The sequence below is a fragment of the Octopus bimaculoides genome, chromosome 5 (genome assembly GCF_046866305.1).
Source record: "Octopus bimaculoides isolate indiv1 chromosome 5, ASM4686630v1, whole genome shotgun sequence".
NCBI lineage: Eukaryota > Metazoa > Mollusca > Cephalopoda > Octopoda > Octopodidae > Octopus > Octopus bimaculoides.
The window spans coordinates 75094019-75120653 of NC_142932.1; the positions used below are offsets into that span (position 1 = coordinate 75094019).

Here is a 26635-nt window from a genome sequence, read left to right on the forward strand (position 1 = left end):
ACAGATAGATAGATAGATAGATAGAAAGATAGTCACGTCAGAATAATAGTAGACTTACTTGTAAAATAGGACGTGTGCGTTCAATAATGTAATAATACAAAGAAAATATATATATATATATATATATGCATATATATGTATGTTTAGAGAGCTCTTACCCCTGCTGGCGACAAAGGGACTCTCACTCAGAGTAAAAGGCAGACTGTATGACGCATGCGTACGAACAACCATGCTACATGGCATTGAAACATGGGCTGTAACTGCTGAGGACATACGTAAGCTCGCAAGGAATGAAGCCAGTATGCTCCGTTGGATGTGTAATGTCAATGTGAATACCCGTCAGAGTGTAAGTATCTTGAGAGAAAAGCTGAACATTAGAAGCATCAGTTGTGGCGTGCAAGAGAGACGATTGCGCTGGTATGGACATGTGGTGAGAATGGAGGAGGATAGCTGCGTGAAAAAGTGCCACACCCTAACAGTTGAGGGAACCCGTGGAAGAGGTAGGCTCAGGAAGACCTGGGCTGAGGTGGTGAGGCAAGACCTTCGTACATTGGGCCTCACCGAGGCGATGACTACGGACCGAGACCTTTGGAAATGTGCTGTGCGTGAGAAGACCTGGCAAGCCGAGTAAGATCGTTGCCAGTGCCCCTGGACTGGTTCTTGTGCGGGTGGCACATGAGATGCACCATTTTGAGCGTGGCCGTTGCCAGTACCGCCTGACTGGCTCCTGTAGGATTTTCGAGCGAGATCGTTGCCAGTGCCCCTGGACTGGCTTGTGCGGGTGGCACATAAAAGACACCATTTCGAGCGTGGTCGTTTTCGTGCGGGTGACACGTAAAAGCACCCACTACACTCTCTGAGTGGTTGGCGTTAGGAAGGGCATCCAGCTGTAGAAACTCTGCCAAATCAGACTGGAGCCTGGTGTTGCCATCCGGTTTCACCAGTCCTCAGTCAAATCGTCCAACCCATGCTAGCATGGAAAGCGGACGTTAAACGATGATGATGATGATGATGATATATATACACACACACATATATATGTATAAACATATTCATATATATCTGTATGCATATGTATATGCTGACGATCTTTATATACATATGCATATATTTATAGGCATATGTATATGCAGGTGATACGAAAGTCTTGCAGAAAATTCAGAACCTGGTTGTGTTGCACATCAGCAACAGTTGTTGGACTCAATTTACAGATGGGCTGTGGATAATAATATGCAGTTTAATGCCGAAAAATTCCAAGCCCTGCGCTACCAGCGTCCAAAACTGAATATGACACTTACAGTGTACACTGGTCCACGGGGAATTACAATCCCAGAGCCTAAATCAGTGAGGGACTTGGGTATCGACATGAGTGATGATACCTCTTTCAAAGTGCACATCACCAGGATGGGAACAAAGTGCAGACGACTGGCTGGATGGATCCTAAGAACATTCAGAATCAGAGATAAGGAAGCTATGATGGTCCTCTGGAGGACATATGTCCTCAGCCACCTGGATTACTGCTCCCAACAGTGTAAAATTAACAGTGGACCTTGAAGCAATTCAGCAAAGCTTCACAATGAAAATCATCTCTTTGCAACAGCTCAACTACTGGGAAAGGCTGAAACAGCTAAGACTCTACTCCCTGGAGTGCAGGCAGGTGAGGTATGCAGTAATATACATCTGGAAGATCCTGGAAGGAATTGTGCCAAATTTTGGCATTGAAAGATATACCAATGCCAGAACAGGTCGACACTGCACAGTGCCAAAGATCCCAGCAATGCCATCATCGTGCTTCAGGATCAGTTACTACAACAGCCTGGGTTTCAGGGGCCCACAGCTTTTTAATATTCTCCCAAAGAGCCTGAGGAATCTCCACAAAGTAGATGTAGGCGTTTTTAAATCAAGGCTGGACCTCTTCCTGTCTAGAGTCCCAGATGAACCTACCTCACAGCAAGAGGTGAAAATGAGGGTAGCTACATCAAACTCCATTCTACACCAAGTGCTATATATTAAAGGAAGATCTCAGTAATAAAAGTGTAGTGAAAAGGCAGTGCTCCAGCATGGCCACAGCTATGAGCTGAAACTACAATATATATATATATATATATATATATAGCAAGATATAAGAGGTTATGCAGCCATCTAAGTGGTAGATGTATTTATTCATAGGCACTCCTGGTGTATTACTTCACTGTGTATAGTCCTCATTATAAGGTATATGGTAGTAGGTAATTTAAAGGTAAAATTGTGATTTAATATATAGAGAGAAGATAATAAATGGAGCAATAATTAATTATGAGAAGTGGATCATTGGTGTTTAAAAGTCATTATTTAATTGAATTTAAGTACCTATGGATTCATCTACCACTTAGGTGGTTTTACATTTCGAACAAAGCTCTTCAGAAACAGGAGACAGAGGAAAGTCCAAGAGAAAGGAAGATGGCGGGGGAAAATCAACGACGATTCACATGTGGTCACATTTTGAACGTATATATATGTGTATATATATATATATATATATATATATATATATATATATATATATATATATTGAGACCTCTTGGTCCACAGCTTCTTCCCCAACCCAACCTCCCAATGACACCCAGGTCTCACACCATTTCCGCTCTACCGGTCAATCTTTGCAACACCTCTCCATGTTTAGATTGTCCTTGCACAAGGGCCATCCGGACTCCTATTTGCGCTGTGAACAGTGATTAATCCTCTCTCTTCGTCCCTTGGCCCCACATGGGCTCAACTCTCCTCCCCTCTTCATCTAACCTCCTCCCCTTGCCTCTCTCCCCCTCCCTCCTACTTCCTCCCACCCACCTCTCCTCTCTTGCTCCGACTCCACCCTTATTCTCTTTCTTCTCTTATACCCACCTTCCCCTTCTCCCTTCTTCAACCCTCCCTCAGAAGCCCACCCCACCCCTACACACTCTTACCCCCACCTTTCCTAGCCTTCCCATTCGCTCCTTTACACTCTCTCCCACATACCCCACCCTCTACCTACCCACATACCCCACTTATCCCCACCCTCTGCCTTCCCACATACCCAACCTCTACTCCCACCCTCAGCCTAACCCACACCCCACCCGTGTTTTCCCCCGCTCTCGCCTCCCACACCTCCCAACAGCATCACACCACACCATACAACATATCACATCACAACACACCACCACGCACACATCAGCACTGACCAATTCCCATCCCCACATTTTCACACCTACACATACACACACGCACATGTCAAGATCACTAGCCTTTCACACGCACATACATACTCTCTTACGCACGCACACCTTCGTTTTGGGATCACTACTACTTTGTTATCTCCCCTTCTTCTTAGCTCTCCTGTGCGACCCTTCTGTCCGGCATTCGTCATGATAGACCGCTAACCAATACACACATTTTTTTTTCTCTCCTTGTTTCTTTCTGTGTTTGTTTCTGTGGAAGAGCATAGGCTTGAAATGTTAAAGACTTTTTCAATTCCTGAGTGTTATACTAATACATCTGTTTGTTTTCTACACCACCTGTCTTCGTCTTTTGTTTTTTTGTGAATTCTCCCTATATATATATATATATATATATATATATATATACATATATATATATATATATATATACATATATATATATATATATATATACATATATGTATATGTATATATATATATATATATATATGTATATATATGCATATATTTATATGCATATATTTATATGTATATATATGCATATATTTATATGTATGTATATATATATATATATATATATATATATGCACATATATTTATATGCATATATTTATATGTATATATATATATATGCACATATATTTATATGCATATATTTATATGTATATATATATATATATATGTATATATATTTATATGCATATATTTATGTGTGTGTATATATATATATATATATATATATATGCATATATATATATATGCATATATATTTATATGCATATATATAAATATATATATATATATATATATATATATATGCATATATATTTATATGCATATATATAAATATATATATTTATACGCATATATATATATATATATATATATATATATATATATATATATATGCATATATATTTATATGCATATATATAAATATATATATATATATATATATATATGCATATATATATATATATATATATATATATATATATGCATATATATATATATATATATATATGCATATATATTTATATGCATATATATAAATATATATATATATATATATATATGCATATATATATATATATATATATATATATATATGCATATATATATATATATATATATATATATGCATATATATTTATATGCATATATATAAATATATATGTTTATACGCATATATATATATATATATATATATATATATATATATATATGCATATATATTTATATGCATATATATAAATGTATATATATATGCATATATATTTATATGCATATATATATATATATATGCATATATATTTATATGCATATATATAAATGTATATATATCTGCATATATATTTATATGCATATATATATATATATATATGCATATATATATATATATATATATATATATATGCATTTATATATATATATATATGCATATATATATATATATATATATATGCATATATATATATATATATATATATATATATATATATGCATATATAAATATATATGCATATATATATGCATATATAAATATATATGCATATATATATGCATATATAAATATATATATATATATATACATACATACATACACACACACAACTACACATATACACAGACACATACATAAAACTTACAATTACTTTTAGGTCTTCATATAAGGAAGCCAGTTGATTCCTGTATTATTGCGATGACTATCCTTGACTTGTATTTAATAATTGACTTAAGGAAGTCCTTAATTATCAGCAGTCTAGAATCTCGATATCTGCTCTAACAGCCAACAAATGTTTTTACATTTGTTTTCAGTTCTATCTTTTATCATATCTACTTGGACAAGTCTAGCGTTGTACTCTGATGTACTCTGAATCTACAATATTACTCAGAGTTTAATTATTACTCATTGTCACTTGGGAAAGTTATATAGCATTTATGTTCTTCTCTTGATAGGTCGGCTAAATTGAAATTTTAGGATTCAGAAGTGACTATAACTATCAATGTGGGAAAAACACTTAATGTGCACCAATGAAAAGAAAAAGAGCAGAAACATATATTGAATTGAGGATGTACTGCTAATGTTTTCTCCATTACTGATTTTTTTCTTTTTTTTTTTTTGATATTGTTGTTTTTCCTCCTGCTCCCCCACCTTCTTTCTGTCGTATAATATTTAAATACAGTGATAATTTTACAGGCACCTATTAGTATATTTTGGTTCTTCTACTCCCCCCTTTGCTAATACCACCACCACCACTTCAGAATCTGCTGAGATTTAAAACATCCTTTTGTTTCAAATTATCCCCTGACATAGTTTTGAAGTTAAGTTTTTCCTTGACTCATAGCATGAGGGAGTGTATGACAAACCATAACAACAACTTTCCACTTATATCAAAGCACTTCTGTCTCACCCTCTATTGTCACTGTTTAGAATTTGTCACCAGTCTAGCCTGTCTGTCATAATGGAACACATTATACTAGTACCAAGGTAAAATCTCACTGAAAATTCATTTTTTTTCTCTCCTTCTAAACCATTATAATATTCTAGTTATAGTTAGATATTTTTTATTTTCTGTTCACATGACATTATTTTGGTTTAGTTTTCGTTGTTTATTTGTTAAACACATGAAATGCATGAAGTCTGCTCTATGGTTTTGCTACATTTACAATTCACGACTGTTCTCTGTTATGAATAAATTTTCTCTTAAAAAATGCAAACTGTAAAATGTTATCTTACATCATCGGTCTACAGAAATGATAATAATACTGATGAAAATCTGTTGATCTTCATAATTATTTGCTAACAAATTAGTTTTAATCTAAATACATTCCTTGTTTACATTCATATCTATTTTTGTTATTATATTATTAGTTTTCCTTTGTCATGGCTATTAATTAACTGATAAGTAAAATATGTAATAATTATTTCATTTGGCATTTGTTTTGTATTTACAGCATGAAAAGGAAAGGAATATGCGACAGCAGAGTATTAGGACCATAGAAAAGATGCTTATACTCCAGCAAGAAGAATGTGGTGTAAGTAATACTGCCTCATCATCCCTTTGTGTGTCTTGTTTGAAAGGAGTAATTTGTTATCTGCTGGAGTTTCAAATTTCCAACATCTCTTAAGTAATTGTTTAAACTGGATATAATTATATTTAAAAAAAAGGAATGCATACTTATTAAATGATAATATTGGTTTCTTAGATAGGTTCATGGTGTATTGTTGATGGAAAGCGATTCCTTTAATTTGCATTCAGTATCATCTTGGTTCTTTATTGTGCTAACCCTAGAGGGAAGAGGAAAATTCAAGTCCACTTTGAGGTAAACCAAAGCGGATTTAATACAAAACTTTGAGGGGTAGAACTAAATACTATAACATTAATCAAGCTCTGTACCGATTCTGTCAATGATGTTGATGGCTGTACTTTTTCTTTTAGAAAACTGTAGTGTATTTAAAAACAATAATTTTAACTGAAGTAATTCCATTCTTAGAAGATAGAAGTTTAGTGTAGTAGTTATTTGTGATAACACTTTGTTACTAATAAAATAACAAAAAAAAAAAAACCATAAAAACTTTTTCCTCATTATCTTCTTGAAAGTCTTTTCCTAAACACTAGCTATTAACAAATAATAAAATTTAAATTCAATACTTCTAATTTACTCTATAACATTGCCATCAGACTTCCATATCGATAAAAATTTTGTATGTTTATGAAACCTAAGCTCACTTATTTTTTTAACCATTTTGTTACCAGATTTCTATTGAAATGCATTTTGTGTTTTAATTAATTTTGAAAGTAATGAAGAATTTCGTAAAATAACTTTGTCACTATTCAGCTGGTGTAGTGTCTGGAACATAAATTAACATAAAGTTTTGCTGGGAAGTTTTTAATGTAGATCACTTCAGAACAGGAAGTATCAGAGAAGAGGTGGGGGGGGGGCATCTTTCTCAGGCCAGTTGGTATCAAAAATAGTGTTAATCGCTATATTTCCTATTCTCACTCCATTTTTTGTTATATAGCCAAATATATAAAGCCTTACACTTAATCAGGTGACATCATGACATCTCAGGGTTATTATTTTAATTTGTTTTTTTATCAACCTTTCATATCTGTGAACGTGCTACTCTATTGTCATCATCATCTTTTTATGATTAGGATTACAAAGACTACCCAACTGTCAAAACTGAGTCTAAGACAATCTGAGTGTATCTAATTTTGTAAACCATTCTACTACATTTGACTGAAGTAAAAGAAAGCTTTGGACTGTTATTGATTAGATCTCTTGTTACCTTACTTCAGTTCGTCTTTAATTTATCTCTAACTTCTAACAGTTTTATAACTCACATCCTCCTTTCTGGCCAATTCTCATACCTTTCTCTTTCTACCTACCTCCCTCTCTCCTTCACTTGCAATCACTTGTCACTCACTCAATTTTACGTCATGCATCCAATGTACAATACTCTATTTGTTCCTCTCCAGCAACTGCAACTCATTTGCTTTCACAGCCATACATTATATTTCTGATATATTTACCATACAGACCTGTCAGTGCTCATCTGACAATATGCCAAAAGTTAAAGTAACTCAATGTTGTATTGAGGCTTGTAAGCACATCACATTATATATATATATAAATATATATATATATGTATGTATGTATCATCATCATCATCATCATTTAACATCCATCTTTTATACATGGGTAGGACAGTTGACAGGAGCTGGCCAAGTTGAAAATCTATCCAAGGCTACTGTGTCTGTTTTGGTAGGGATTTTACAGCTGGATACCCTTCTTAACACCAGTCACTCCACAGAGTGGACTCAGTGCTTTTTATGTGACACCACCACTGGCAGGGTGTGGTGGTGGTGGTGGGGAGCAGTGATACAGTGAGCATGACAGTGTGGGCAAGAAAGGAGATTGGAAGACACTCATAATGTATTAGGAGCAAATGTGAGGAAGAGAAAGATGCAATTAGAAGATGAGTTGTAGTTTGATTTCTTAGGGTAGGGTGGGTGAAAAGTGTGTTGTTACATGTGGGTGGGACACAACTCTTCTAGCACTCAGTTTCATAGATAGATTTTTCCCTAGGACCTCATATCGCGAAACATCTCGGTCTACTGTCATTTTCTCCATGAGCCCCAACATCCTAAGATCCATCCTCACCACTTCATCCCATTCGTTTTATATATATATATATATATATATATATATATATGTGTGTGTGTGTGTGTGTGCATATATATATATATATATATATATATATATATATATTTATTTATTTATTACTTGTTAGTTCTACACTCAAAACTAATTAGATCGACTGAATAATATAACCTGTTGACTAATTCAGATGAGCAGAGAACTGAGCCTGTCAGTTATATTAGTGCTGTGAATGTACTTGAAGTGGTGATTCACCAAGCTAAGAGTCTTGAAATTAATGAAGCAAGAGTTGAAAAATATGAATGAGAAGAACCGTGTACTATTTCTTCTGCTGTGTTGTGTTATAAATACTATCGAAGAGTTACTACAAGAAATGAATATGTTTCTTTATATTTGTATTTGTTTTTATGTGCCGTGACATCTTTCAACAAAATATTGTCATTTCAAAGAACTTTTCAATATTTTTTGAATATTAAGCATTATATTACAGAGATGTACTTGCATGGCAAATGTTTTTATTTGAGACCATGTGTTAAAAGCTAAAATGATTTGCAACCTGGAAGAAATGTATATATTAGCTATTCAGAAACACACAAAGTCTGTTAACTTCACTTAAATAAATGTTTAAGTGAAGTTAGCAGTTTTTGTGTGTTTCTGAATACGTATCTTCAACTTTGCAATTGTTTTAAGCATTATATATTTTTACATTTCTAAATGGTTATTCTCCCGCCCCGGGACTGCTGACAAGCTGTCTTTCCTCTATGCCTTTTTCTACCAGTACTGTAATGGCCTCTGCTTTTCAGATCTGACTGGTCTCATGCCCTCTCCAACTCCATTAAGGTATTCCTGACTTCCCCACCCTGCCTCTTTTATCACTGTGACTTTTGTTGTGTCCAACTCTTCAGGCTCTGCACTAGTCATTACACCTAATCCTTCATTCCCAAAATGTTACCCCCTCTGGAATTCTCTCCCTGATTATGTTTTTCCTCCAGGTGTTGACTTATAAAGGTTTAGAGCAAGGATTCTCAACCATTTTTTTTTTCTATGGACCTTTTTGATTACTATTTTCATTCAGTGTTTAAAAACTAGTTTCATAAAACTTCTTTCAAAATTTCTATTTTGTTTTTCTCACATTAAGTTGAACTATGTAAAATGTTAGAGAAAGAAACCTAGTTGTTTCTTGCAATACATACACCTAAAGCAAAATTTTTTCAGGGGCCCTTAAAATACTATTGCGGGTCCCCAACTTATCATTTTGTTGCATAGACCCTCAGGCCATATGGACCGTGGTTGAGGATCACTGGTTTAGAGGAACATTAATGGCTTTAATTTAACCAGTGTAGGAGGACCTCCAAAGACCATGGTCACTGTACCTTCCTCCAAACACATGGTCTCAAGAGTAGCACACTAGTATTTGATATCAAACTTGGAGTAGTGTCTCAGGAAACATTAGTTTATAGCATTCATAGTAGTGTTAATGGTGGGCATGGCTATTCTACTAAAGCAGTGTTTTAAATTATAACGCAGGTGTATTCTAAGTGAAGTGTAAGGTCATTAAAGATAATTAAAGGCCAATTAGTAGAGTGATGGATAGAAAGTCTTGTAGTTTAGTTGTGTAGATTTACTATTTAAGTTCAAATTCTGCAGATGTTGATCCTATCAGTCATCCTTTTTTATGAAATACAGTACCAGTTGTGTACTGAGGGTTGATCTGATTAGCTCACTCTCCACCAACAGCTTTATTTAGAAGTCATTGATGACAGCAAAGCATTTAAACAGAATTTAACCAGTGTCAAATGCTATGTTAGATTTTGGTGTTGATTCTTGACATCAAATTGTTATTTAATTAGTCTGTGTGTATGTAATCATATTCTTTAAACTTCTAATGAGTTTTTAATTACTAACAGTTAAGTTGTGCAAGTAAGAACTTCAACTTTTAATAGAATAATTCTAGCTAAGAACCTGCTTAATGCGCAAAGAATCATTTTCTTGTTGTGGCAAGGGTATTTGAGTTCTTATTTTTTAGTAAATCCTCTGATGGAAATTAATTAATATAGTCTGAGGAGTTCAGTCCACTTTAAATTACAAAATTGTTTAATTAAATTCAAAAAGGTTTGTTTACTGTCTCATCATAAATGCATATACTGGCATGCATATTTACATACAGGTGCACATTGGTGCAGGTGTGGCTGTATTAGAAGTTGGTAAGAAGTTTGCTTCTCAGCTACATGGTTTCAAGTTCAGCCCCACTGTGTGACAGTTTAGACAAGTGTCTTTTATTATAGCCCTGGAGTGGATTTGGTAGATGTAAACTGAAAGAAGCCTGTTGTGTGTTTGTTCACCACCACTTTAACAACCAGTGTCAGTTTGTTTATGTCCCCATAACTTAGCAGTCTGGAAAAAAAAAGTCTAATAGGATAAGTACCAGACTTCAAAAGAACTAATAAGTAAAGAACTAGGGTTGGTTTGTTTGACTAAATCTTTCATGGTGGTGTCCCAACATGGCCACTGTTCAACAGCTGAAACAAGTAAAAGATAAAAGATATCTACTCATTTGCTTATAATTGTTCTTTAAGTGTCCCATATCATTGGCATTATAAGATTAAAGGTCTGGTGATGTTGCAAATTTCAGCACTTCACTGGATAAGGCCTTCCCTTGCCTCATCGTGTCTTTTTAGGAGGCTAAAACCTGATAGTTCAGTCTTACAAAACACTGTTAGTTATAGCATGTTCCCACTACCTACATTGATGTTTGTTGTATGGTTAGTCAGAGTTTGCCAACAAAAGGTTGTTAAGTTTTGGTTAAGGTGTCACTATTAATGACTTGTTAACAAGTATTGGATCTTTGTGATTTGACGGGCAACACTTGTTTTCTTAACGAAACACTTTCAAACTTGGGACACTAGTAGAATGTGTCATACAAAACAATTTTTTCTCTTAGCCTTCTTAACAAAAAATTGGACATCGCAAGTTATTTCATGTTAAAGTTGTCGTAGTTCTGTAATTTCAACCAATCACTGACGTCTATTCAGCTGAATACAGTCAGTGCTGGCCGGTCATAAAAATGTTATTCCCTGTGACATATTTCATCTGGTTTAATCGTAATTTATACGCATATATTGTTTATATAATAAATTACGCTGTGCGTATCTGTGTGTGTATATTTTTCCCATAACCTCACTCATAACCCTAACCCTAACCCTAACCCAAACCCTAACCCTAACTCTAAAACCCGAACCCTAACCCTAAACTAGAGTTTGATTTGAAGAAGATTTGGCTACTATTTCTAGGAAATGAAGCACTTGGAGGTGCATTAATAATTCTGGTAGCTCCAATAACAAGTGCAGGCAATATTCAAGTATTTTGATGGCTTTTTCCCCTTTGTTTACGAACAGTCTAGTTGATCGGAAATGTCAGAACTAACGGGGATTAATGCCATATACACCGTTACAGCACTTATTGTTTTCAACTGAATAGACATCAGTGATTAGTTGAAATTATCGAAATAAGACAATTTTTAACGTGAAATAACTTTGAATACAAATTTTATTATCTGTAGTATACCACAAAATATACAAGTATACGAAATTTGAAAGTGTTTTGGTACCAAAAACACTACATAAAAAAATGTTGCCCGTCAAATCACAAAGGTCCCAAGTATTTATTATCTGACTCTTCTCCTGGTAATCTGACCCAGCCAACCATGAATGATTATATTTAACCCTTCAGAATTTGAACTGGTCATATACAACACAAATATTCTACTTGTTTTATATTCAAACTGACTGGATCTGGCCTTTCATGCCTACACTACAATGTCATTCTTAAAATAAACAATCACATTGTTGAAATCTCAAAAGTATGAAATAATGCATGCTTAATTCAAAACAAGTGTGAATAAATAAGCATTACATTTGACAGAGTAATCTGAGTGCTGAAGGGTTCACATAGATTTAACGTAAACATATTCATCTCATCATTTATTCACTCAACAATAATCTATCTTAGAAGAATTGTTTTATATGAACAGTTTTACAGACACGGGGATTGTTCAACGATTTTGATATCAAGACACATGGGAGTGTCTTCAGTTCTGTGATACAAATTTCCTTATTCAAAGTGATTGAAGTTAAAACCTTCCATCAAAATTTCATTTTGAATTATGTTCCAACCACCAGCTTAATAATAACAAAGTTATTTTACTAAGCACTTTCTTTACTTTTGAAATTAGTTGGGGGAAAAAAAAGGGTAGTGTATTTCAGCAGAAATATGATAAGAAAAGGTTTAAGCCCCAAACCAGCTTTGTTTGAGTAGACCTGAAATATGGTCATTTAACCAGGTGTGTACTTGCATGCACATCTGCTCACACATTTACATGCACACACTTGTGCATGCTCTGTCTATGTGTCAGTCTATCTGTCACTGTTCTCGCTTTCTCTTGGTCTCATGCATACACATTCTCTCTTTCCCTCCCTCCCTCTCACATACATACACACTCTCTGTCACACACACATTCTTTCTCTTTCTTTTTCTCTTACACATGCTTTCTTATGAGCATGTGCTTGCACACAAAGCTCTCTCTCTGTCTCCCCACACATACAAACATTTACTTACATAATTTTATTCATGCATATACCCACTTGTTGTCTTCTTCTCATTTATTCCATAATTTTGAAATACCATTAGTTTTCATCAAACTTATTATGTTCTTCATTGTTGTTGAATTCCATAATTTACTTATTTTTGTTCTGAACGAGAAACTGCTTGGTATTTTATCTCACATATTTCTCTGGGGCTTATTTCACATACATCTGACATAAAGCTGGATATAATTAATCACCATTTACCATTGATTATGAGAGAGAGAGAGAGAGAGAGAGAGAGAGAGAGAGAGAGTACTGGTGTTTGATATTTGATTCTACCCTATGGCAATATCTCTATCTCTCAGACCCTGCCTTATTGTTGATAACATGCCCTATTGTTGGCATCTGTTGAATAACTTTTCCTGATGCTAATTCTAGTGCTTTAGCTATGATGTCATATCTTTTTCACAGAAAAGGAAGTAAGGACTAACTGTACACCAACATTTCCTCTCTAAGCATTGGCTTCTTGCCATCCACTGTTCACATGGACTTGTGTAAATCAAGTTTTGTAATGATGCAGTAGAGTAGGCTTAAACATCAAACTTGTATTTATTTATTGAACATAAAGGACTTCCAAAAGACAACAAACAAACAAACGATGGGAAAACTTCAGTTTTCTCCAAAAAGATGTAAATCCACTGTAATAGGTCATGGTTTATAATATTATCTACAACACAAATTCTTGTCCTTCCTATTTCTTCCACTTACTTTTCTGATAGCCTATTTTGGAAGCCGAACCCATTTCGTTTTCAACCAGTTTTTGTTTTTTTTTGTTGTTGTTTTCTTGTTTGTCCTTTTCCTGAAATAGCCTTCCCTAGCACACTTATCTAACTTTTGCGTTCATCCTCCTCTCTCTCCCCACCTCTCTCTCCCCACCTCTCTCTCTCTCAGATGGTTGGCAAAGAGCCAGTAGATAACAGTAAATAGAAAGTGTCTTGAAGAAAGGATTCAATGAATTATCTGCTTATTATTTACTTACATAATGACTACATTGCTTCACTGATAAACATTTTACACTTCAGACATAAGAAAACAGACAACTTCAATTTAATTTAGACTTTGATGTTTAACTTTTTTTTTACTTACCTCATATTAAATTGGAATCAACAGCAAAACAACTATACCAGGTTAGTAGTATTGATTCAAACTACTATAATTAGTTGAAAACATTATATATATATATATATATATATATATATATATATATATACACGCACACACATGATGGCTATTGCTGTTAGTCATATCTAGTGAATCATTAAGATTGCTAACCTAACTAACCCCATACATATGGAAGTAGTTTCCCATAATCTAGACTGTGTGTTATCATACTTTCTTGTATATTCCCAGTAGCAAAAAAAAATAGAGAAACTTTTTAGAAAAAGAAAAGGTAAAAAACTGAAAATTTATTATAGAATATTTCATTAGTAAACCATTCTGCAGTGATAAAACTATTGCCTCTTTACCTCTCTCTCAGTTGTCTACAATGTTTCTCATTTAATAACTGTGATCAAAACTTTATTTACCAATACTTTGATCTCAATCTCCAATCAGTTTTATGGTGTTTATTGTATATTACCTAAAACGTACTCCACCTGTATTGGATAAGTATTTTAAAGCCATCTATTTTGTAGTAATCCTTCTGTAATACTGTGAGGACACAGTCTTTCTTGTCAATATGCAAAAGAAAATCAAGTTGACCAGTCACACTCACAAGTCTTACTTCTGCCACTTGCTTTTAACAGGTCTTTATATTGTATACAATGTCAAACTAATCCCAGTTACTAATCAATCTATGATACCAAACATTTCTTGTCATTCTCCATTCTCACTTCATTGGCTATTTACTTATAGAAATTTTTTTCAGTTTGAACAGGCCAAAACCTCATCTTTTTGTCTCTGCAGTCTCAACCCAAAATATGCCACTTTTCATTTTCTTACACTACTAAATGTTCCCTTTGATTTTTCATGTGTCCTCATTCACTTGCACATCCCTTCAACATTTTTGCATTACAATTGAAATCCTTCCTTTTTGTTGACAATTTTCCTATATTTTGTTCTGTGATACATGTTTCTTTTATAAAACATGTTTTATTATGTTCTGCAATATACCTTAATGTGAGATTACTAAGTTATATATTATAAATCTAATCATTAAACACCTTCATTTTAATTACATGAATCCTTTCTGAAATCATTGTTACAGTTGATGCTGTTGTGTGTATGTATGTGTATATATGTTCCTGCAGTTTCAACTTCACTATCTACAACAGTTTAGCTATTTTTATCATCATCATTGTCTACCTAACCAACAACTACGCTATGTACATAATTAATTTTTCTAAAATTTGGCTCCTCTGCCAAATATTCTCTCAGTTTTTAAGAACTTTATTTCTTAAAATCTTACTTAGACTATATTGTTTTCTTATTGCACTATGAACACAACAACATATTTATTTAAAGGAAAAACATTTTAAGCTGGCAAACATTTTCACATGTTTTTAATTCCATCTTTACTACATACATCTCTCTTTCTCTCTCTCTCTTTTTATACACACACACACATAAATATACACTTTCTCTTTCTCTCATTATAATTTTAGCAGTTCTTCGTTAACTGATGTTATTTAAAATATTTTGACCAAAGAATGTTTGCCTTATCAATACAGAGAAAGTAAGCAGGAAAAGATGGTGTCTGTGTAGAGATAGTCATATTGACAAGTAGATACACATATGTGAGTGAATGTTAGTGTTTCTGTGTATATATATATATATATATATATATACACTCACACACACACACACACACAAACACACACACACACACACACACATATCTTAATACATTGAACAGCAATTTTATTGACATCTATTTCATATCCGTCATTTACAGAGAGCTCGTAAAATATATGCTAAGTCTCCATCAGAAAAAAACAAAGAGGAATTAAATGAAAAAGAACGGACTGTTAATACTTTGGAAACTCGCCTACGACAACTGCAAAGTGAATTTCCTGTAAGTATAAGACTCATATGCTTTTCATGTTTGCTGGTATTTGGTCGAGAAAAAACAAAAAAAAAAAACAATGTATATTTGTAAATATATAACGGATTGTTTCAAACAAAAAGTCCTTAAACATGATTTTGTAACACAAGAAAAATATTTATTATTTTATTGATATTATTTTCTTGGTGAATGGAATTTTTACTAAAATTTTCATATCTTAGGACTCTGAAAACAGAATCTCTAGGTACAGACATGGGTATACATTTAAGAAGCTTGTTTTGCAGCTACATAGTTTCACATTCAGCCAGACTGCGCAGCACCTTGGGCAAACATCTACTATAGCTCTAAGCTCACTATTTATGTATGTATATGTATGCTTGTATTTATCACTCCTACCACTTAACTGGTGTCAGTTTGTTTATGTCTCTGTAACTTAGTGGCTTGACAAAAGGGACCCATAGAATAAGTATCTGACTTAAAAATTAAGTACTGGGGTTAATATGTTCAACTAAACTCTTCAAAATGGTACCCCCATCGTGGCTGCAGTCCAATGACTGAAACAAAAGATAAAAGATATATATATAAATATTACTGTATGAGTGTGTGTATGTTTAACGTTTTTATAACATGGCCATATTCAAGAAAGATGTATAGACAAATCAAAAGATCATCTGGTCATTCTAAGGGAGTTGTGTGTGTGTGTGTGTGTGTGTGTGTGAGTGTGAGAGAGAGAGAGAGAGAGAGAGAGGGTGAGTGTGTGTGTGTGTGTGTGTGTGAGTAAATTCAAAAGTGTCAGAATGTAGAGTCTGTTAATGATAGATTATTGAATGTATGAGAGGGAAATCTTTAATTAGAAGATACTTTAACATAACAGACAATATTAGAAATGTAAAAACCATATCTTGTTTGTTTTTTCTGCTGCAAATCCAATGACACATTGGCAATAATTTGTCGTTTATGTGGTGGTGGGCAGTTAAGATTATTTTTATGCACTGAAGAATGGCTGGAACAAAGGTGGTACTGGTTTGTTTACCATCATTACTGGATGTAACTGATTTAGGGACTCTTTTCTTTTGTTCCTCTCAGACATTATCATTCTTTCTGTTTCCAGTATCGTCATTTCATATGCACTCTTCATGTTGGCATGGGTTGGATGGTTCAAAAGGATCCAATGAGCCAGAGAACCACACCTTGCTTCAATGTCTCAGTTTTGGCATATTTTCTATGGTTGGATGCTCTTACTAACACCAACCACTTTACAAAGTGTGCTGGGTGCCTTTTTGTTTTGTTTGTTTATGGCACCAGCACATGTGAGTTTGTCATGTAACTTTCAGAACTTTGAGCCCCTTTGGCTGAGAGGGAGTAGAATAGAGTGGGCAGTAGCTTTATGCATGATACTGCAAGTTGAAATAAGGGAAAAAAGGAAGTTTGGTAATGTAGAAGAGATACAAGGGTACCCTGCATTACATAAGGGTGCATGATAATAAATAGGATGGAGCCCGAAAGAGAGAAAGTTAGAGGTGACAAGATGTTAAAGTGTATCTACAAAGTATGAGAAGGCAAATAGAAGAAAGCATGGGAGACATTTTAGAATAAAGTTCAAAATCATCATTTAATGTCTGTTTTCTATGCTGGCATGGGTTGGATGGTTTGACAGGAGCTGACCAGCTGATGGGCTATTTAGGCTACCTGTCTGTCTTGGCATGGTTTCTACGGTTGGATGGCCTTCCTAACACCAACTACTTTACAAAGTTATCTGAATAAATTGGCACTTTGTTCTAGTTGATTCCTAAGTCAGTTCTGATCAATTAGATCTATGTTCAAAAATGTTCCTTTTGTCTGTATCTTACTTTTTCAGAGTAGAGACGCAATGGCCCAGTGGTTAGGGCAGTGGACTCGCGGTCATAGGATCGCGGTTTCGATTCCCAGACCAGGCGTTGTGAGTGTTTATTGAGCAAAAACACCTAAAGCTCCACGAGACTCCGGCAGGGGTTGATGGCGAACCCTGCTGTACTCTATCACCACAAATTCTCTCATTCTTACTTCCTGTTTTTGTTGTGCCTGTAATTCAAAGGGTCAGCCTTGTCACACTGTGTCACGCTGAATATCCCCGAGAACTACGTTAAGGGTACACGTGTCTGTGGAGTGCTCAGCCAGTTGCACGTTAATTTCACGAGCAGGCTGTTCCGTTGATCAGATCAACTGGAACCCTCGACGTTGTAAGCGACGGAGTGCCAACAACTTTTTCAGACAATATATTTAGGACTACATTATTGATTGTCTTTTTTAAGATGGTTGTGTTTGATTTGAGAGAAATTTGGCTGTTATTTATAAGTCAGTTTATTATATCAACACACCCTCACTTGATATTTTTGTCAAATTGAATCCAGACAGGCTTTAATTTCATTAAATTAAATGGAGGCATTGTGACTTTTGATGTTAGTGAAGTAGAATTACTTTTATCAATGATATGATAGTTACAGTGATACATGTAAAGTAAATAACAACAATGGGGCCCATCCTTCTGCAAGTTACATCTACAAGAGGTGCTGAAATTAATAACGAGCCACTTGTTACTCTCACAGTACTAGGTTCTCCCTACTTTCATTGAGCAATCTGCTTTTTTTTTTTTTTAATATCTTTTATTTTGGTAATTAATGTAATTCTCCCCTAACATAAAACCTATCTAATGCTGACATACAAATTAAAAGTTGACCTACAAAAATGAACTGTTAGTTGCTGTGGTGTGGTTTGGTTGATGAGAGAAGAGGAAGTCATTTTTATGATCTTCTCTGTAACCTTTCACAGATTGATTTAAATGCTGTTATTCATTTGCACAAGAAACACTGAGACTATTTTGTCCTATTATGATTTAATGTTAGAAGAACAGAAACAATAAGAAAGTATTTTGTTGTTTTATTCTTCTTACATAGAACAGTGCAGGCTGCAAAATCACGATGCTTCATTAGTCTTTGCCACTTCTTGAAACTTTTGAATCCTGTGTACATTCAACATTATTATGTGTGGTTCAATTAGGCAGAGGAAATCTGGCTTATTATATAGATTGGTGGGAAAATGCATATAGATAAGCTGGTTGGGGGCGGGAGAAAGAAACAATGTAATCCCCAGTAGGTGAGAAGCTGCTAGGTGCAAGAAGTCTTCTTAGTCATGATGTATCTGATGTACTTTTGTACTTTCAGCAGCCAGAATTTCCTGATTCTTTTACACTTGTGAGATGAGTGTGGGAATTAGATATTTTATGATACACACACACACATATATTTCTAAGTTTTTTTTATTTTCTCTCTATTTTTTTCCTTTAATCCTTTCTGCTAAAGAGCACAGGCTTGAAACATAAAAGACTTTTCCATTTTTCCTGAGCATTAAACTAATACTCCTGCTTGTTGTTCCTACACCTCTCTTTGTCTTGTTTTCTGTAAATTTGAACTATATATATATAGATAGATAGATAGATAGATAGATAGATATAGATATATTCTTTTATTCTTTTACTTGTTTCAGTCATTTGACTGGGTCTGTGGTGGAGCACAACCTTGGAGGCTTTTAGTTGAACGAATCGACCCCAGGACATTTTTTTTCTTTTTAAGCTTAGTACTTATTCTCTCAGTCACTTTTGCTGAACCACTAAGTTACAGGGACATAACCACACCAACACCAGTTGTCAAGCGGTGATGGGAGGACGGACACAAAGACACAGACAGATATATACATAGATATATATATTTATATATAGCCCACTTTGCTGAGTGGTTGGTGTTAGGAAGGGCATCCAGCTGTAAAAATCATGCCAAATCAGACCGGCGTCTGGTGCAGCCCCACCAGCTTGCCACTTCTGGTTTCACTGTCCAACCCATGCTAGCATGGACAATGAGCATTAAATGGTGATGATGATGATATGTAGACACACTCGTATGTGTGTGTGTATATATATATATATATATATATATATGTGTGTGAGTGTGTGTGTGTGTGCGCGTGTGGGTACATATGAATATATATAAACATATATTTGTACATGTGAACGTATATTTAAGCACAAGCATGGATGTGTGGTTAAGAAGCTTACTTTGCAACTTTGTAGTTTTGAGTTCAGTTTCACTTGTGCTGCACCTTGGATAAGTGTCTTCTATTATAGCTCCAAGCCAACCAATGCCTTGCAATTGAATGTGGTTGATGGAAACTGTGAAGCCCGTCATATTTACATATATATTAAGAAGGAGTAAGTAGAGACAAATAGAAAAGGGTCATGAGATCTCTAGTAGATAGGAACCAAAAGCGGGAGTTGTTGCCTTTTGTGGCAACAAAATGGGGGTTTTTTCACCCTCCTTTTTTTCTGTGTTAAAGACTGATTATTATGTTAGGTATGTGCAAGACAGTGAGCTGGCAAAATCGTTACCTTGTCAAACAGTATTTCTTCTAGCTCCTTATGTTCTAATTTCAAATCCTTCCAAGGTCGACTTTGCTTTTCATCCTTCGAGGAGGATAAAATTAAGTACCAGTGGATTACTGGGGTCAATGGTATCAATTAATGTGTTCCCCGTAATATTGGTAGCTTTGTTCCCAATGTTAGAATTAATTATGTTAGGTATGTGAAAAGAGCATAATTGTGCTTGACTGTGAGGTTCAGGCTGTGAATATGGTATATTTACAGAAGTTAGAATGGTGTTTGCAGAATGATCTGTTGGATGGATAACATTAATTTCAGTGGAAACAGATTCAAAGTATAAGGTGATGATAATGACTTTTGGATATTGATTTCTTTGTAGTTGAATTTTCAGGAACTGAATTGAGGGTTTATTTTTTTTTTAAGTGCAGGCATACCTCAACTTAGATTATTTCAAGTTAGGTCTTTTCCCACTTTACATCATTTTTTTAAAGAAATTAATGGAAAGAAACTTCACCGTCAGTCTACTTATCCACCTTTACATTGGTCTCAGTGAGCATATTTAAAAGCATAAAAGTTAAAAAAAAAAAAGAAAAAAAAAGACGCATAATAACTGATAATCAAGTGAAAAATCTAATAAAATACATTTGAAAATCTTTAGAAACTATTCAGATACCATCTAATAAAGTTTATAAAATATTTTTCCATGTTATGTCATTTTTTGAGGTATGTTTGTATATATTTCTTGATGACACAATTTCTACTTTATTCTATGTTTTACTCTTTTATTTTCTCTTCAGAGTGACTTTGTTGAACTAGGACTTCCAGATCTTTCTTCAGGACGGGTGCGTATGAACCTTGCCATTCTCAATGATTGCTCTCCCTCTTTTTTCTCTCTTGCAGTTGATATTTGAGACAGTCTAGGCTAAATCAGTATTTCTGAGAAGCACTAGTGTTTTCTTTGAATAGAATCTATAATAATATTTATTGCATATGACCAGCTACAAATATTTAATTTATCCATTCATTGTTTATTGTTGAGAAATGGTTAACCCTTAATTTTCAAAAAAAAAAGTGCAGAATTTAGTAAAATAACTTAGTCATTAAGCTGGTGTCTGGAGCATAAAATCAACATGAAATTTTAATGAATAGTTTAAATTTGGAATACTTTAAAAGCAGCAGGAAGTTTGTATCAAAGGGGTTGGTCAAATACCAAAACAACCACCCAGCCCTCCCCCTCTCTCCAAGCACAAAATTTTCATATTTTTGTTTTGGAGAACATTTATTATAAATAATGTTGAATGCCAGGAGTAGATTTCTTTCTGCTGCAAACATTTGGATCAGCTGGTTCTATTCATGTTTCATGTGTTCTCTGCAGATATTGACTTACTGTCAGCTCCATCAATCTCTTTTAGTTTAAAAAAAAAAAACTGCTGAGAACAGTATGGGTACTGTCCCTTCTCACCTGATCAACTTATTTTAAAAATAACAATAAAAAAATTCTTGTATCCAGAAAATGTAGTGAACAATTCCTTCTTTTGGAGCCATTTATTTATAATGACTAATGTTACAATCATTTAATCAGACATGAGTGTATTGAGATATTTCAGGTGTCACAGATTTTTTTAAATTAATTTTTTTAAACTAAATAGTTTAAAACTTTGTATACTGGAGTAATTTCTCATGCAGAACATGGTTTACTTTGAACATTTTTGACAAAATTTCGTATTTCAGAAGTTATTTTGTGTTAAAGTTGTTGTATTTGGGTGATTTTAACCAATCAACGATGTGTATTCAGTTGATGAAAGCTACTGCTGTTTGCGATAGTAATTGAAGAGGAATAACTTCTGGGTGATCTCAACTAAATGTCACCACTCTGTTCTATTTTATTTTTTTGTTTACTACCTGCATATTACTCGCTTTTTTTTTTTTCATTTTTGGTTCTTGTGTCGAAGTAACCAGTAAACATCAAAGAATCAATACTAGGAAGGAAGAAATATTATTTACATATATTTATTCGTTTGCCCAACACTGGTATTTAAACCACAGAACCGAATTTGGGGGAAAATTTTGGTTTTATCCACACAGAGGACATTAGTGTTTAAAAGACTTATAGAGCTACAGATACACAGCTAGCTTTTTTGTTGTTGACATGTATTCAGTTTCAAAATGCCTTATTTTACAACTATGAGATGTATTGTTATTGTTATGATTTTATCTTACTATAATCAACGACAAACATGTTTCGTCAATATAAAAGTCTTTATTAGATTAAAAATAACATTATCGAAGCATGAAGGTAAAACAAAACAAATATACTTTGTTTTCTTCCAGACAACAATGTACTGTAGCCATAGTCTTTCATGTTGCTCACCAACCGACCTGTCCTCTGAAAAAATCAATGGAATCAGTCGATCCCCATACACAAATTATTTTCCTCCTGAAACTTATAAAAAAAGTACACATATTAGGTGCACCTTTCTATAAGCTGTACACTAAATTTTCCAGGTAAAATAGCGACTTATACACTGGAAAATACAGTAATTGTAGTGGCAGTGATAAGTTTGCTCACTGGTTGGTAGTTGATAGTGTAGAGGTGGCTGTCTGCCAGTAGAGAGGGAAAGAGTAAGGAATGCACGAGAACAGAGTGATGATATTTAGTAGAGATGAGTGGGAAGTTCTTCCTCTTCGATTACTATTGCAAGCAGTAGCTTTCTTCAACTGAATACATATCATTGATTAGTTAAAATTACCCAAATACAACAACTCTAGCATGAAATAACTTCTAAAATACGAAATTTTGTCAAAAATGTTTAAAATAAATCATGTTCTGCATAAGAAATTACACCAGTATACAAAGTTTCAAACTGTTTAGTTTAAAAAAATAATTAAAATATTTGTGAGCCAAATTGAACAGATCCATGTATTGAAAGTTATAAACACATGCAGATTTACAACACACACATCCATTATATATACATATATGTGTGTTGTTGATGTTGCTGTTGTTTCCTGGTGTAATTAAGATACAAAATACTATTCTAGTTTTGTTAGTAATGTCTTCATCTCTTGAGTAAGCTCTGCCTTTCTTTCTTGCTAGTGCCTGTTTACTATTATTCTCTTAACACTACTACCAGCGTCTTTTCTGATCTCACATACATATATTATTAATTCCTTTGGCAAACAAATCTTTAATGCCTTTTAAAAATTAGAAAAATTTCTTCTCTTGCAAATGAACTTAACATTTCCTCAGCATAGCTGTTGCACAATTAAGAACTATTTATTTACTTTCTAAATACTCACTTTTATATATATATATATATATATATATATATATATATATATATATATATATATATATAACTATCCAGTTATACATACACAAAATACATAGCTTTATAAAATTTTATTTGTATATTAGAACCTCTGTCTCTCTCTGTCTTTTTTGTTTTGTTCAGTCTCCACATTCCCCCATTGCTGTGCATGACAGCTTGGTTGGCTGTCACTGAACAGAACTGATGAATGCTAAATTTCCTAAATCTTGATGAGCTTTCTTGTTCAGTTACCATTTCCCTCACCACCTTGGCTGTCACCATCTCCCTCACTGCCAACTACAACAAGCATTTAGCCAGCATGATGGGCTACTTTTCCTCTTGTTGCTGCTGCTGCTAGCTATTATTGCTGCTTACCAATCCCAGCTGTGGGCAGGATCAGTTAATGCTTCTGATTTAATGAACATTGTTTTTAAAATACACCTCTTCTCCTCCCCCTCTTCCTCTCTCTCTCTCTCCTTTGCTTGAATTTAAACTTGATTGATAACATTGATTGCTACAACATATGTGAAAACCAACTTTATCTAAAATTGGTCCAACATGCTGATGTAAAACTTGGCAACTTTTTAAAATGGTGTTTTATATAATCATTATTACCAGTCAGATACTGCTGTCAGATGATAGGATCTTCAACTGTTATTCCCCCCTTCCTCCCTCTCTAAGTTTGTTGAGGTCTTGTGCTTGAGTAAGAAATTGTTACTACATTGGACAAAATACTTTGCAGTATTTATTATTTGTTTCGGCTCCTTACATTGAGAGTTCAAATCTCAGCAAGGTCAACTTTGCCTTTCATCCCTCCAGCATCAATAAAATAAAGTACCAGTCAGATATTGAGGTTGGCAGTATCAACTACTTCCTCCCCATGCCCTCACCCTAAAAATGAAAAATAAATAAATAAATAAAAAAGATAGAATAAAATTCAGGCCTTGTACCAACTTTAGAAATAATTTTTATAGCCAAATGGCAGAATTGGAAAACTGCTAAGTGGAATATTTTGCTATGTTTATTTACATTCCCTTAAAATTTTGTGCTCAAATCCTGCCAAAGTCAACTTTAGGTGTCATCCATCCAGGATCAGTAAGAACTAGAGGTAATGAGTGTCCCTCCTACAGAGTTTCTTAGATATCATTGATATTTATTACTATAGTTAGAGATTCTTGTTATGTCCATTTTAGGTTAGTAATTGACTTATTTTATACATCTTTTAGTTGAGTTCCTGTCACCTTTAGTTGCAAATAATGAAATACTCCTAGATACAGCTTAAAGGATTTCAGTTTCATATACACATGCACACACACATACACACGTGCGCAATCTTTAAAACTGAATTATCTTTAGACCTAGTATCGCAGGAAATATGTTCTTGTTTGCCATTCTTTGGAAATGTTCTTTGAATAATGCCATTATAGATCTCATATTCCAAAATATTTACTTCTGTGGTAAATTTTTTTTAAATAGCTTGAAATATTTAAATAAATTTATTTGAAATTGATAATTTAAATTTTGCATTATTTGTATGTTTATAAAGTAGTAAAATCTTTAAAGAATTTGTTTGGGATTTGAAAGAGAAGTAAAAGAAAAGCAAAAACTGTCTTTTGCAATCTTTGATATTGCTTATATGAGTGTTTCTCTTTTATTTATGAGTTCTATAGGAACTGCTTTTTCGTCTTCATATGTTTTTAAGTACATGAATACTTGCATATGTATGTAGACGCACGCATGCGTGTGTAGGTCTATATGTATTTAAATATTGGTACATACATATGTATGTACATGTGTATGTGTGTATATATATATATATATATATATATATATATATATATATATATATATATATATATATATATGTATGTATATACACACAACTTTTCGTGAGTCATAAGCATATTATAAGTATTAAAAACAAAAAAATCCAATTTAATTCTTTGTATATATTTATGTATCTCAAATATTATTTTAAAAAATAAGTCTATTAAAATGAAAAGAAACTAAAAGGTATAAATAAGCAGAAATATATTTTAGTTTAGATCTTTATATTAAGAACAAAGTAAAATTTTTGTTTTATTATCTTCCTTCTTGAAATTTATTTGAGGAAGCACTTTGTTACTTTTTATAAATTTCTCATATTGTCTTGTATTTTCTAGTGGATTATATATATATTTGTTACTTTTTATAAATTTCTCATATTGTCTTGTATTTTCTAGTGGATTATATATATATATATATATATATATATATATAAATATTGTAATTCTTTGGTTTAATTGTATTATTTGTTGATTTGACTGTAGTGAGTCTCCCTCTTATTTTTCATAGAATTTTTATGTAATGTGTACCTATTTGACTGCTTCGATTAATGTGCTTTTTATTTTATTTTTTTTTCTTCTTCTTCCCCCTTTTTTGTGTTTGTCGTGTGTCAATTATCTGTGAACAGCTACCAGGGGGGTCCAAACACATTAAGCATGGCTCCGTTCCAGCTTCCATCTACAAAACAAGGGATTTAGTTGATATTCGGGATATCAATGTGTCTCGCTCCAAGTCTGATGCCTCAAGTAAAGCCAGCCAAGTAGTCGCTGGAGACACCCTCGGCTCCAGCCACTCCCAGCTCCCACCTGGATATCAGCAAAGAGACAACACCAAGGAGGTATCTATGAAATATATGCATGTAATCAATGCTACCTCCATACTCATGGAAGAATTCCTGTTGTAAATTTAGTTCTTTTGCAGTCATTCTCCATTTACTATTGTTAAGTGTTCTTCTAACAGCAACTTCTAACCCTCACTTCTACTCAATCAAAACAGATACTTGTTTGTTGTTACATTGTTTATTATTTTAAATAATCATACATATGTCAGAAAGAGTTCTTCAATTTCTAAACCCAAGTTAA

General features: G+C 33.6%; 1 protein-coding gene across 36 annotated transcripts in view; it reads left to right on the forward strand.

Annotated features, from left to right (window-relative positions):
• Positions 1-26635, forward strand: part of LOC106875722 (rho guanine nucleotide exchange factor 11) — a 404455-nt gene that overhangs the window by 288370 nt on the left and 89450 nt on the right. For 16 of the 36 annotated variants that reach the window (XM_089352417.1, XM_089352437.1, XM_089352419.1 and 13 more), the window contains 4 exons: positions 6153-6233; positions 15900-16019; positions 21216-21260; positions 26182-26391. In XM_089352417.1, the coding sequence (XP_089208543.1) occupies positions 6153-6233; positions 15900-16019; positions 21216-21260; positions 26182-26391 (456 nt within the window). Of the gene's footprint in view, positions 1-5011; positions 5686-6152; positions 6234-15899; positions 16020-21215; positions 21261-26181; positions 26392-26635 lie in introns of those variants that run through there. The other 20 variants (XM_089352426.1, XM_089352428.1, XM_089352446.1 and 17 more) reach the window with 5 other exon arrangements.